This window comes from Barbatula barbatula (genome assembly GCF_947034865.1).
Source record: "Barbatula barbatula genome assembly, chromosome: 19".
Lineage (NCBI taxonomy): Eukaryota > Metazoa > Chordata > Actinopteri > Cypriniformes > Nemacheilidae > Barbatula > Barbatula barbatula.
Genome location: NC_136782.1, coordinates 397,200 through 410,883, shown reverse-complemented (window position 1 = coordinate 410,883; position 13,684 = coordinate 397,200). Strand labels below are relative to the sequence as shown.

Genomic DNA, 13,684 nt, shown 5'->3' with positions numbered 1-13,684 from the left:
AAACGACTTCAATTCTGGACCTTTCGCAACTGAGGGGGGGTTCGTTCGAACCACCCGAACCCCCCCTGCCTACGGGCTTGTATATATATATAATTATTAAAATAGGTATAATTATTAAATTCATGATTGAAAATTCATGATTGCAGCAGGTCATGATTGAAGTGCCCTTGAGCAAGACACCTTACCCCTGATTGCTCTGCAGTAATGTGTCACTGTAAAAAACTACTTGTAAGTCGCTTTGGATAAAAGCGTCTGCCAAATGAATAAATGTAAATGTAAATGTAAATTATTAAAATAACCATTGGTTGTTATTATCTAAGCAGATCATTTTCTTTTGATGTTTATTGTTGTTTTTAAATAAAAAAACATAGTAACTACACCTTTACTATAATAAAACCATTTTTATAAATTTTTATAAAGATCTGTCCATTAGAACAAAATGTGCATTTATGTAGATGTAATTGAACACACCCCCGGATGAAGATCTAAAAAGCTATGCTTTAAAAGCACAATATTTCTGATTATTTTAATACAATTTAATGTTAAACAAGTTCTACCATCTTTATTGTTTTTAACATGTTGTCTTTTGTTATGTGTTATTAGTCATGTTCTACTTCATGATGACGTCAACGTATCGCGAGAGCGAGTCGAGAACTGACGCGTAGAGATCTAAGGCTTGTTTGAGATGAGCAAAATCTGCGCAGAACCGATCTCCGGTGATCACCGCGAGCTGCATGCCGGTTAGAAAAGTGTCCGAGTTACGTCCGCCTTGCTCTGATGTCATGCTGACGTGTGCAAAAAAACTCTCGCGACGGCGAGGCGGCTGTGTCGGATTGAGCAGTCGTGCGCAGTTGCTCTCCTCCGACTGCGCTATTCAAAAGCATGATGGGAAACTACTGACTGACGACACAGCTTCATGCTCATTGGCTGAGAATGTCGACTGATGCATTTTCTCTTTATTCTAAGAATTAAATTACCCATCTGTTTATTTATATTTACATGCAAACGAAACAAAAACAAAACACGCCCAGTGAAGTTAAGAATTAGGACATGCGTTTATTTTATATTTCTCTTCAATAGAATTCTTCCTTGTTGTAATTTTCACTTTATTCTATTGTATGTTGGTGTGAATTAATAAATGAATCCATTAAAAATATACATGCACGCATACATATCTAAATGGACTGTTTAGTCATTATGCCTCATCTTTGTTTGGTTTCATCTGAGAAGTGTCTGGGTCTTAAAACAAGGGAAGAAATTCTGAAGAATGTTTGCTACACAGCTTTGACTTGCATGGTATGGAAAAATATTATGGACATGAAATGGTGGCAGAAACCTGATGTTATTAAATATTATAAACATTTGTTATGACCTCTGTCTCTCAAAAGCAACTTGATTTTTACTTCATTTACCATTTCTTTATACAATCCTTGAAAATGTCTTACATGTTGTTGTGTAAGATGTTTATTTGGACATTATTTCACAGTACATTCAGTGATTATTATTGTAACCATCTTCATGTAAAAACAGTGGTATTTCGATTACATCCACTTCGTCTGCGATAAAAAACGCGACCGCGATCTCCTCCATTGTTCACGTTTACAAGCGACAAAACAGCGAGATTCACGAAGTGTCCGACTTCAAAGGTCTTTTTTGACTCCTCCCCTTACTGCAGCCGCCTCCTATCACCTACATTACAGGCGCATCTCAAACAAGCCTATTGCGATCACAATTCTGCCTCTATTTGTACAAATCGCTTCGTGTTTATTCAAATCTAAATTTCACAGAATCAAATCATAAGGCATTTGTTTGTGAATCGTAAAATACAAATGAAACGTGTATCACGTTCACGGATGACTGTGCGTGCATTTGTTAATCATTTTGAGTCGAAATTCATCCCATAGTTCAGAGTCAGATGTTTACCTCAGACGAGTTTCCGTTTCTGTTGTAAATTCTGAGGTAAGTTTTCATTAATTCCTGGTTACCTCATTAAAATAAGTTCACAGTCATGTTCATTTTGTTCTTAGTAATTCGATATGACTAAAATATTATAAACTTTATTGTTGACTGTTGGTGTAATCTGGCGGTTTGACTGAGCTTGTGACGCAACTGAGCTAATGTAGTGCATATCTTTTATTTGTCTTTATTTTCTTGACAGATGTTGACATTAGGCATTCTTTTTGTTGTTAGTAATTCGATATGACTAAAATATAAACTTTAATGTTCACAGTAATGTTCATTTTGTTGTTAGTAATTATTATATATGACTAAAATATTACAATCAGAGGTGCACTTCATCTTTACACTGCATTAAGATGTATAAAACATTTGCTACTCCAATATGGTGAATTTCTTGCAAAAAACTTTTTTGGATTGTGTAATTAAAATAGAACGACACACCTTAAATGTTCTAAAAAGTTGTTTGTATGTTTGTTGTTTTTACAGGAGTATATGCTGCTGCTTCTCCTCCTCCGCTCCGTCTTCATCATCAAATAGCTTCAAATCTGCAGAAGAATTTGGGCCTTCTTCCGCATTTTCTTTGCCGCCTTTTTTGTCACTTTGGTTCCTTGTGGATTTCTTTGACTTTGTTTTACTTTGCTTTGCATTTTTTCTGCTGTTTTTTTTGTTACCAATAAATTTCATTTTTATAACCAATTCAGTTTGTCTGTTGTTCTGTTTTAATGCAATTCAACAATGAATAGGCCATATCACAATCTTAAAATGGTGTGTTGGGCCAACGTTGGGTGCTGACGTTGGCCCAACGTAATTTTGTCCGGTGGCCCAATGTTGTTTTAGTGTTTTTTTAGGTTGGCAGAAGGTCTGCTGGCCGTCCAATAACATGGTTGGCCCAACGGACAAAATTACGTTGGGCCAACGTCTGTTTGCTACCTGGGTATGTAATGAGTTTATCAGGTGCAGATCATAAACAGTGAACTTTTTGTGACTGTCACGTCTCTAGATAGAACAGTTTGAGCGGGTAGATACTTGGTTAAATTTAAATTGCTAGAGGGTTATTTTCTTGACTAAACCTCTTGTGTCGTACTTTTTTATTTCATGTGGCTATTTAATTGAATTTCATCATGGTTTGCTGTATTCAAGGCATTTTGCGTTGTTGGCTTCACATCAGCAACCAAATAAAACCCGTTGTCGCTGACGCAGCAGCATGTCACGTGACCCGAAACCGTTGTCGGTGACGCAGCAGTAGGCTGTCACGTGACCCGCTGGACTGCAGTCATATGACCGTGTGTGTGTGTGTGTGGCGCGACGATGGCAGACTCGGGAGAGCGCCGGGGTCTCGTGAATGAAGATGAAGGCGATGATGATGATGATGAAGAAGATGATGTGAGGGTGAATATGAACCCGCTGTGTGACCCGCGTCATCTGCTGCACCGGATCCTGGTTCTGATCTTTATGTGTTTCCTGGGATTCGGTGAGACTTCACACGCACGCGCAGAACTAAGACAAAGTAACACTGACGTGTGCGGTTGTTTCGATGTTGAAAACGGTTGTGTTACATTGTATAGTCAACTCAAGTGTGTGATACGTTGTAGTGTACTGCCTTAGTATATTATACTCATTACTGCACACTACAGTAGAGTAGAGTTAACTATAGTGAGTGTGGGCTATAGACATCAGAATGAGCATTCTGCCACACTTCACTACAGTAAGTCATCGACTACAGTACATGTGGACTAGACGTCTGTCATATTGAACGCCTTAACACATCTGTGAATATCAATGTGACGTGCTATAAATGCCAATCTCAGACAACCGATTGGGTGACAGAAGGGCAAATGTTGACCCTTCGAAGATGGCGATCTCATGTTCCTGTCTTCCGTGTCTTACAGGGAGTTACTTTTGCTATGACAACCCAGCGGCTCTTCAGACTCAAGTCATGCAGGTGTGTGTCCAGATGTTTATCTCCATAAACGTAACGCTGCTGTTCACACGGTCTCCCTAAACCTGCTGGAGATCTGCGAAGAGTATGGCGGTCTGTCTCGATGAGAAATGTTTGAGTTCATATTGTGACCTTTAATCATATCGACTCTTTTTCTGAGGTTCATGAGATGTGGTGTGTGATTGTGTTTTCTCTGTGTGTGTGTGTGTCAGGATATGAATCTGAACACTGCGTCGTTCATGCAGTTGTACGCGTGGTACTCATGGCCCAATGTGGTGCTGTGTTTTCTGGGTGGCTTTCTGCTGGACAGGGTCTTTGGCATCAGGTGAGTCCCTCTCACGTCCATCCGCTGATGTAATGTCTATTTACAGCTATAACACACACAGGTCTTTTGTTCATTTTTGCTAGGTTGGGAACGATAATCTTTTCATTGTTTGTGGTAATAGGACAGGTGAGTTATCGCTCACGCACGCATTCGTCTTTTGTTGTTGATTTGTGTGTAAATGTTGTGTTGTTATTTTTCCAGATCATATTTGCCGCCGGTGCTCTGGCTGATCATTTCTGGCTGATGGAAGCCGGCCGGTTTGTATTCGGGTAAGAAGCTGAAGTGTGTGGATGAAAGCTGTGTGTCTTAACCGCAGGCGTGTGACGTGTGTTTGTGTTCAGTATCGGCGGAGAGTCTTTGGCTGTGGCTCAGAACACGTATGCAGTCAGCTGGTTTAAAGGCAAAGAGCTCAACCTGGTGTTCGGCCTGCAGCTCAGTATGGCCAGACTGGTAAGTGTAAAGAGCTGCGTTTGCACTGCTCTCAGATCAGCGTCAGTCACATGAATCTGATCTGTTACACGGGAGACAATCGGCTCGGTATATTTTTCATAGTTGCTCACTCGATTTGCACTTAATTCATCAAATAATGTTTGATTTATAGCATTACGCCATAAAAACAACGTATTTCACACATGAGGACACGTCTCTGTTGTTCCGTCTGTCATTCAGGGCAGCACAGTGAACATGAATGTCATTGGCTGGGTGTACGGACGGATTCAGATGATGATGGGATCGGCAGGACACACCACACTGGGAATAACACTCATGATCGGTAAGACAAAATATATCACTGTGGACGGCTCCATGAAATTAGTCGCTCTTGTTTGATCGACTTTTTATTTTTATTTTGAGTCAATAATCGATCAATATTATGAAAAACAACAGAAGGAAAATTAAAAAGAATGACCAGTGCTGATCCTAGTGTGACATCATGAGTGCTGTGTCGCCATGAAACATTTCCTTCAGCCAGAAATTCGACTCGTTCATGCAAACGTTAACAGAGCGTCGACGTACACTGAGAGATATTGCAGAAAGAGGCTGTTAGAAATCAGGAAAAGTGTTTGACTGTGGCAGAAAGACTGAAGAAAAGCTCAGGGATTCAACTCATAACCTTAAGTCCCACTCCAGACGCAATAATATCTGCATAATAGGCATCGCAGTGAAGGAAGGAAAGGAAGCTTTAAAATGGCAAATCCAGAATTGACTATTCCACCTGCATTAAAACTCTTGGACAAAAAGTCTTTGGCGCTGGAGACCCTGGTTCCAATCCACCTAAGAAAGTATTTCATATAAAACTGGCTAACAAGTGTATAATCATCAGTTGTAGGTTTAGGGTTAGGGTTAGGGTAGGGATTTATTATTTCAATAAGTTGCATTATGAAAACATGGCTTTCTCTAATACACCCTGGTCACGATTATTGGGATCCTTAGAAAATCTTATGAGTAAAATATATCCTAAGTATATTCCCATTGATACCTACATTTTCTGAGCACACCAAGGTGACTAGAAACACGATGTTGTCCAGTCATGACTTCTTGTTAGACAGGAGAATAGATGATAGTCACGCAAAGCCCAAGGCCACTTAATCAATAATGACAATGGATAAAACTAAAGAACATATTTCTGATGTGCAATATAGTTCTGTTGAGCTACACAAATTACAAAATGGCTTTAAGGAAATAGTTCAAACCATAAAAAGTCTCATTTCCAACATCAGGGCAATGATAAAGACGTTTTAATGGACTGGAGATGTTGAAAATCTGCCTGAAAGAGAAAGTGTGTCTATAATGTGTCAATGCACAGCGAGAAGAAGAATCTGAGCGGCCAAAGACTCTTCACAGAGCAAAGATGGAAAACTGCAGTAATCCGTTGAATTTTGGGGTTGGAAAGCATTTCATAAAAATAAAGGAAATCCACAAGTAGTTTGGGACCCTGTTCAAGAAACAAATCTTCTGCTCTCATGCAAAAACAAATCTCATCATATGAATCTGCCATACTGGAACTTTAAACAGGAAACAGGACTAAAGTCTGTGGCCATATGAAATGAAAAAATAGGCAGCAATAAACCAAGATAGGTTTGATGCGCACAGGGATAAAAATGCCCCTTAAACTTGCACTTACAGAAATATTTGAATGGGTCATGGTTAGATCTCCCATCAGCATACTGGTTCAAAATAAACATCCAAATCAACTATAAATGTGTCACTGAACACAAAATCAAGATCATTGGCCATTGCCATCCCAGTTCTGAACACTATAGAACATGAGCGGGATGAACTGAGGATAAGAGAGCACTAGCAACATGTGAAGGATCTGAAGAGATTCTGTATGAAGGAATGGACTCTGATGACTAGCCATATGTTCTCAAACCTCGTCAGACATTCAAGAAAAGACTCCGAGCTGGTTTTCATGCAAATGGACGTCACAGAAAGTTTTGAATACCAGGGTGCCCGTAATTGTGACCACGGTGTATTAGAGTGTTTTTATAAAGTGCTATGCCCCCACTTCAAATTGTTTTTAATGGAATGTTTGAATTTTGTAGAGTTGTTTGTATAAAAGGAGAAACGATGCAGATTTATTTTTACAGCCGCCTTTGCTCAGATTTACCAAGGGTGCCAATATAAGTGGAGGGCACTGTCTTTAAATTCTATTGCATTTAAAATGGCTCACAATTCATAGAAACATCTAGGAATCATAATTACAAGGCAAGCAGAGGCATGATTTACATAATATTGGTATAAAAAAGGAAGTTGAAGGACAACCTTAAATTTGGCAAGACTTTGTATATGGCAGGTCAAATGTAAGATCACTTATGGTACACTGGCTCATGCTTTTTGTACTTTTACCCATTCAATGTAAGAACACAACTATATACAGTATATGCAGTTGGATATATTTTTCATTTTCTTAATAAAGAAGCAAGCCTCGTTTTCTTGGTGTAAATTTGATCTGGATGGCTGTCATGTTTACAGAATATGAGTCTTGTATTATAGGTATAATGAGTCATCGAGTCTGAAGCGAAACATCTCCGTATGAAATTACAACACACAAAGTGTTTATGTGTGTGTGTTTGAAATGAGAGACGCCTGCGGTGAAGTTTTTCACTTCTCTCTAACGTTTCGCTTTGCTTCTGCTTGTGTGCGAATCTCAGAAGTATCAGTGTTTCATTTCTTCTTCACAACCCCTCACACACACATGCGAAGACGCACACATGCGAAGACACACACGTGCAGACACACACATGCACACGCATGCATGCATGCATGCAGACACAGATGTATAAACGCGGACACACACACACACTAACAGCGCATACACGCACGCAGACAGCAAGGTTACGGTCATATGATGTAAATAAAACACTTCACTCTTCAATGTCGTGATGCGATGTAATGATTAATTGTGTGTGACGTCACAGCGGCATCCACGTGTGTATTCTCGCTCACGTGTGCACTGGTTCTGGGTTTTCTGGACAGAAGAGCGGAGAAGATCCTTCACAAGGAGCAGAGCAAGACGGGTGAGAAAAATCACAACAGTCCTATTTTACTGTTAGAAATGATGATGATGATGATGTGTTGCGTTTGATGATGTGTTGCGTCAGACATGCATTTAGAGACGTGTGTATGTGTTTAGGGGAAGTGATCAAGCTGACGGATGTGAAAGATTTTCCCTTCTCTCTCTGGCTTATCTTCATCATATGTGTGGGATATTACGTGGCCATCTTCCCCTTTATCGGACTGGGCCAGTGAGTACACACAACCCTTTCTTTAGCTTGTTTTGTTGTCTGTCCAGTGTACGTGATGTAGAAACAGAAAAAAGAGCAAAAACACACTTCAAAGGTCACAAACATTTGAAGTGGAACTCATGCTCGTGTTATCTTGACTTACAGAGTTTTCTTCATAGAGAAATTTGGCTTTACTTCTGTCCAGGCCAGGGCCATCAACAGGTACACACACACACACACACATAAATAAAATTACAACAAGAAAGTCATGTTATTTGCACTGTGAAGTCTTACATAACATGACATTGCAGCGCAGATGTTTAGTTTGTGTGCATAACCTTCTAAATTGATCCTGCTGTCCAGTTTGCACTCAGTTCCAAGCATGGCACCTAAACACAACCATGACGTACGTGGAGTGTTCGTGCCGTTTCACACAGGGTTTTTTTCACATTGTGAATTTTAGCGTCGTGTACATCATCTCAGCCCCTGCCTCGCCTGTGTTGGGTTTCATGGTTGATAGGACGGGCCGGAACATCATGTGGGTTCTGTTGGCTGTGGTCACCACACTCTTATCTCACCTAATGTTGGCCTTCACCCTTTGGAACCCCTGGATTGCCATGGTAAGCGCTCCCACCCGTCTCTTTAACGCTGACAATGTGCTTGTGCCGCACAGGTTGTATTGTGGTGTAAGTGCTGTATTGTGTTTTGTCGCAGTCTATCTTAGGTTTGTCGTATTCTCTTCTGGCCTGTGCTCTCTGGCCGATGGTGGCGTTTGTGGTAGCAGAACATCAGCTGGGCACCGCGTATGGATTGTAAGTGTGCCATGTTCATCTTAATGGAGGTGGAATGAGGAAACAGCAGATTGTTGAAGTGGTTTTGCTCTTGTGATGGGTGCAGTATGCAGTCCATACAGAACTTGGGTCTGGCTGTCATCTCTCTGGCCGCGGGAGCCATCTTGGACACCAAAGGTTACCTCTTCCTCGAGGTCTTCTTCATCGTCTGTATGTGTTGTAAGTTCACCCGATACATCGTCTTCCTATAACAGGCAATTGAATGACAACGTGCGTTGTTTTTGTGTTGCGCTTGTCATACGGTTGAGCTGCGAGGTGAGGAGCACACCTGAGCCGATGTATTAATGCCATGGTGTGTTTTTCGTTTGTTTGCAGGTGCGTTGATCGGCGTGGTCCTGCTGTATCTGTATAACTCCTACAGAGGTAATGTCAGTGAGTCAGTGAGATGATTTCAGGACTGTTTTTTGCGTGATCCACACAGCTGTTGTCTTGTGTTTTATATCAGAGGGAGAGCTGAACCTGTCTGCTTCCACACGAGCCAGACGCGCTAAAGCTCTTTCTGAGTCGTCGGAGTGAGTATAAACCTTAACAATCACAGCAAACACCACAAAGGTTTCTTGTTTTCCTTTGCATAAAGGCGCAGAAAGTGATGCTGTTGACAGTTAAAGGGAACCCTGGGTAGAGAGAGAAGCGGGTCTTAATATATAAACAATGGCCATATCTGCAAACTAGTCGCTTTTTGGCAAAAAATTTCGTTGTGAACCAAAAATAGGTCTAAATTTATGTGAATCGTGTTAACCCAAAGAGTTTATTTCTGTGGGGGGATCTAAGTATCTCTGGTCCAGCGACTGGATTCGGTTGGCCTTACGGAATGATTTTAGGCACCATTATTCTTACGGTTACAATTGTGTCAGTCTGCCATGGTTTGATGGGTTTCCTATTATTCTAAAATGTGGTAAAAAATATAAATGATAGTGTTTGTATCTGTTTGTTTTGAGTCGTGTGGTGTGTTAAGATGATGTGCACGTGCTGATGCTTGTGATGTATTTCAGGTGAAGGTTCCTCTGAGCACTTGACTGGCCTTCTTCATCACGGGACTTTCTCTTCTCCGTTCTCTCACACTGAGCACTTCGACTTCACTAAAGACCTGTAGTGATTCTTTCCACAGGCTCCAGGAACAGACTTCTTTAGATTCACATAGGATGAGTGATGTGTGGCAAAATCACAAAAATGCGTATAGCTGACACTCGACCGTCAGAAATCTGTTGAGATACTATTGAGAGGATCATACGTGAGATGACCGATATTACATTTCCACACCGATACCCACAGCCGATTATTCAGAGTGATATCTACCGAGTTTAAATGAATATTTCTTAAAGTGATAGTTCTCCCCAAAATGTGTATTATGTCATCATTTACTCGTCCTTTTGTCACAACCTTTATGACTTTCTTTCTTCTGCAGAACACAAAAGGAGATATTTTGAAGAAAGTTGGTAACCGAACAGCACTGAACCCCGTTCCCTTCTATTGTATGGACACAAACCAATGCAAGTGAATAGAGTCCAGTTAACAACATTCTTCAAAATATCTTCTTTTGTGTTCTGCGGAAGAAAGAAACTCATAAAGTTTTGGAATGACAAAAGGAAGAGTAAATGATGACACATTTATTTTAACTTTCTGAATGTTAACAATTCATATAATGACTATTAATATTAAACATCAAACTGGTTATGTTTCTTAAAGATTTTCTATATACAGAGCACAAGCTCATTGCATTTTCCTGTCCGCTTTAGATTGACAGGATATATCGGCTCTGATCATTGGCTGTTTTTAAACTATCGGCCAATAGTGTGTCAGATTATTGGTCGATATGTTGACTGTAATGAAGGTCATCCTGACGGCAGGTTATTTCCACCAGCTGCTCTCCTCTGTCATTTCCACAGACAACCAATCTGGTCTTGTCTTCACAAGCACTGACAGATGGATTGAGAATCTCACCTATCATTTCATTGTTTAGACTGTTTTTAAACCATATGTCTGTGTTGCATATCTATTACTTAAATGATTTTATACCCCGGAAAGGTTGATTTTAAAGGATTTTACATTTTAAAGTCAACGTGAAAACATTTTACTTTTTTGAATACACAGTTCTGGACTTATGCTTCATTGTTTGTCAAGATTTATGTACCTGCTTTGCTTATCAGACAAGTGTCCTATATTTTAAAGTGCTTTTGTATATTCAGATTTTCTTGTTAACTCACTTCAGCCCCTGACAACTTTGATGAGAAACTAGCAGATTGTTGTCAAATATTGATCTTGAGCACTTGAAATCTTTAATATGATAGACAGCGTTTATAAACGCTCACTGTTCGTCTTTGATTTTTATGATACTGTACTGGGTGTGAATGGGAATTGCAATAAAGAATAAAATTGGCATGTTGGTTAGTTTTATTACAGTGCTGAAATGCATCTCTGTGTCCATATTAACATAGAAAACGACAGTAAAAAAGTGTGTTTTTGTCACAGGGACGTCAGACGTCTGCACAGCCGTCAGCAGTCTGTGAACGCTCAAGAACACGTGAAGCCTCTGTCTCCGTTCGGCCTGCGCAACCGCTATCTGTCCAGACTGGGTGTGCAGGTATTCAAACAGAGTCACACCTCAAATCCCCTACACCCTAGCAACACTGGAACAAGCACCTAGAACACCCTAGCAACCGTGTACTGCTGTGTATATTATAGTAATCTTCCCATATTAACGCAATTAAGACGATATTCAGATCCAACTAATAATTCTGGACTAGTCCTACTTTAGTCGCATTATAAAAGTGCTTTACAGACATGTCATGTACACACCTAAGTTACACGATGAGCTTCATGTGACAGCACAGATACACACGGCCATGGACAGTAGTTTGAGGGCAAACGAGAGCATGGCACGTCAGACAGCTTTCAATAATTTGATAACTGCTGTCCATGTAAGCGTAGTCAGCGGTTCCAGATGATTTGTGTTTGTACTGACAGATTCCAGATCACTGCTGTCCTCATGTGTCTTCACTGGCCTACAGAAGCGTCCTCAAATGAGTCTGTTTCACCTCTTGTGCCTCACAGCAGTCTGCCGCCGCAAAACGCTGTCATCCTAACACTGTCATAATAAACTTGTGTTTGCATGTGTTCATTATGTGTGTTTTATTAAAGAAGCAGCAACAAGTCACAACTGGAGCTAAATGTGACCACAGTATCAAACCTGTTGGCATCATCCTTTAGTAAAATATAGCAGTGATGACATCATCATCTTGTAAGGTCAAACCACTGGGCTTCTCTGGGCTTTGGTCGACTACAGTCAAAGGTCATATTTAGATTAGATTAGATGATTAGATTCAACTTTATTGTCATTACACATATACAAGTACAGTGTAACGAAATGTAGTTTAGGTCTAACCAGAAGTGCAGTTAGCAAGTGCAGGATATACAGTTAAAATAAATACAGGATACAATATTGAGAAAATATTATACAGTTATGAAAATATTTTACAGTAGGTATGTTCTATGAAAATATGACAGTAGGTATGTACTATGAACAATATATAGAGATGACTATATACTATGAACATCAACACTATGAACATTAATGTACAGGTGGATATGAGCAGATAATAATTTAGACTAAACAATAGTGCAAGTGATTTAAGTGTGTATAGATTATTGACATTAGCTGTTAAAGTTGCAATGCAATAGGTGAGTTAATGCAGTTATTGAAGTTACGGTGCAGTATACAAGTAAATGCAGTTAATAAGGTTGAAGTGCAGTGGATGAGTTAATGCGGTTATTAAAGATACGGTGCAGTATAAGAGTTAATAATAGGTTGCAGTCCAGAAGATGAGTTGATGCAGTTAATTAGGTTGAAGTGCAGTGGATGAGTTAATGCAGTTATTAAAGTTACGGTGCAGTATAAGAGTTAATAATAGGTTGCAGTCCAGAAGATGAGTTAATGCAGTTATTGAGGTTACAGTGCAATAGATGAGTAGATGCAGTTAATAGAGTTACAGACAGTAGATAAGTTAGTGCAGTTATGGAAGTGGTCCATTAGTGCAAATGAGCATATTTCAGATGTGCAAGTGAGCAGTATAGAGTGCAAATGATGCTGTGTGTGTGTAAACAGTCCAGTAGAGCAGATGTAGCTGCTGTCAAAGCCAACTCATATATTTTCTCTCAATTTGGTTCACAGTTAAAATATAAATATATGAGAGTTTAAAAATCATATGTTTGAAATGAATAATGTCTAATGGCTAATTTCATGTTTATTTCTGTTTGTTAAAAACTTTGTAGAAAAGGTGGGAACTTATTTTTTGTTCCGTGTGGAACTTGTTTTTTTTGTTGTTATGTGGACGCGGTATGGTTGCACTCACTAGGATCGAGAGATATGTGCGATTTGCGAGTCATCTTTCTTGCGGAATTGTAATTTTTCATGGGTTGTTGTTTTTCCATGGGTTTGTTGTTGAGGCGTGAAGTTGAAGTTTACCCTTTCGAGTCTATGCGGCCAATGAGGTATAATTTCTTTCCTTGTCATTTATTTGTGTTACGCATATGCGTTTGTAACAAGCTAACCAAGATATTATTTTACATGGCATAAATGTATGCTTTATTTCTCAGTTTTATGTGATTTGTTTTGTATTGTCTGCAAGTATGTCAAGAATTTAAGGTTTATTTATGTTTCTGTGTTTTATTTATACCAGTTCTGACGGCAATGTGAATGGGCAATAAGGGGACATGTAAAGACATGTTTGAAGACCTTGTCATCGAATAAATGCCCGTTAAAACCCAAGAACGACTTGAGCCTTTATTAAACCTCGAGGGGAGTAACAGTCAGAACTCAGCCTGCTCCGTGCTGGAGGAGAAGAGAGCGGTGCCAGTTACAACGGAGCCAGCAGCGATCATCTCGCAT

At 39.8% G+C, this 13,684-nt stretch overlaps 1 protein-coding gene across 1 annotated transcript; it reads left to right on the top strand.

Annotated features, from left to right (window-relative positions):
* The first annotated feature begins 2,949 nt into the window (after nucleotides 1-2,949).
* mfsd1 (major facilitator superfamily domain containing 1) lies at nucleotides 2,950-11,176 on the top strand. The gene is made up of 16 exons (XM_079481910.1): nucleotides 2,950-3,430; nucleotides 3,849-3,901; nucleotides 4,111-4,223; nucleotides 4,307-4,349; nucleotides 4,425-4,492; nucleotides 4,565-4,673; nucleotides 4,893-4,995; nucleotides 7,643-7,741; nucleotides 7,858-7,969; nucleotides 8,114-8,170; nucleotides 8,412-8,568; nucleotides 8,663-8,760; nucleotides 8,846-8,958; nucleotides 9,115-9,162; nucleotides 9,245-9,311; nucleotides 9,792-11,176. Exons 1-16 carry the CDS (start codon nucleotides 3,268-3,270, stop codon nucleotides 9,793-9,795), a joined length of 1,407 nt encoding a protein of 468 aa, XP_079338036.1. The 5' UTR covers nucleotides 2,950-3,267; the 3' UTR covers nucleotides 9,796-11,176.
* Nucleotides 11,177-13,684: the final 2,508 nt, after the last annotated feature.

Coding starts and splice junctions, on each gene's coding strand:
- mfsd1 (XM_079481910.1), top strand. CDS start 3,268: ATGGCAGACTCGGGAGAGCGCCGGGGTCTCGTGAATGAAGATGAAGGC. Junction 4,674..4,892: donor AGCTCAGTATGGCCAGACTG/GTAAGTGTAAAG, acceptor TCTGTCATTCAG/GGCAGCACAGTGAACATGAA. Junction 4,996..7,642: donor GGGAATAACACTCATGATCG/GTAAGACAAAAT, acceptor GTGACGTCACAG/CGGCATCCACGTGTGTATTC.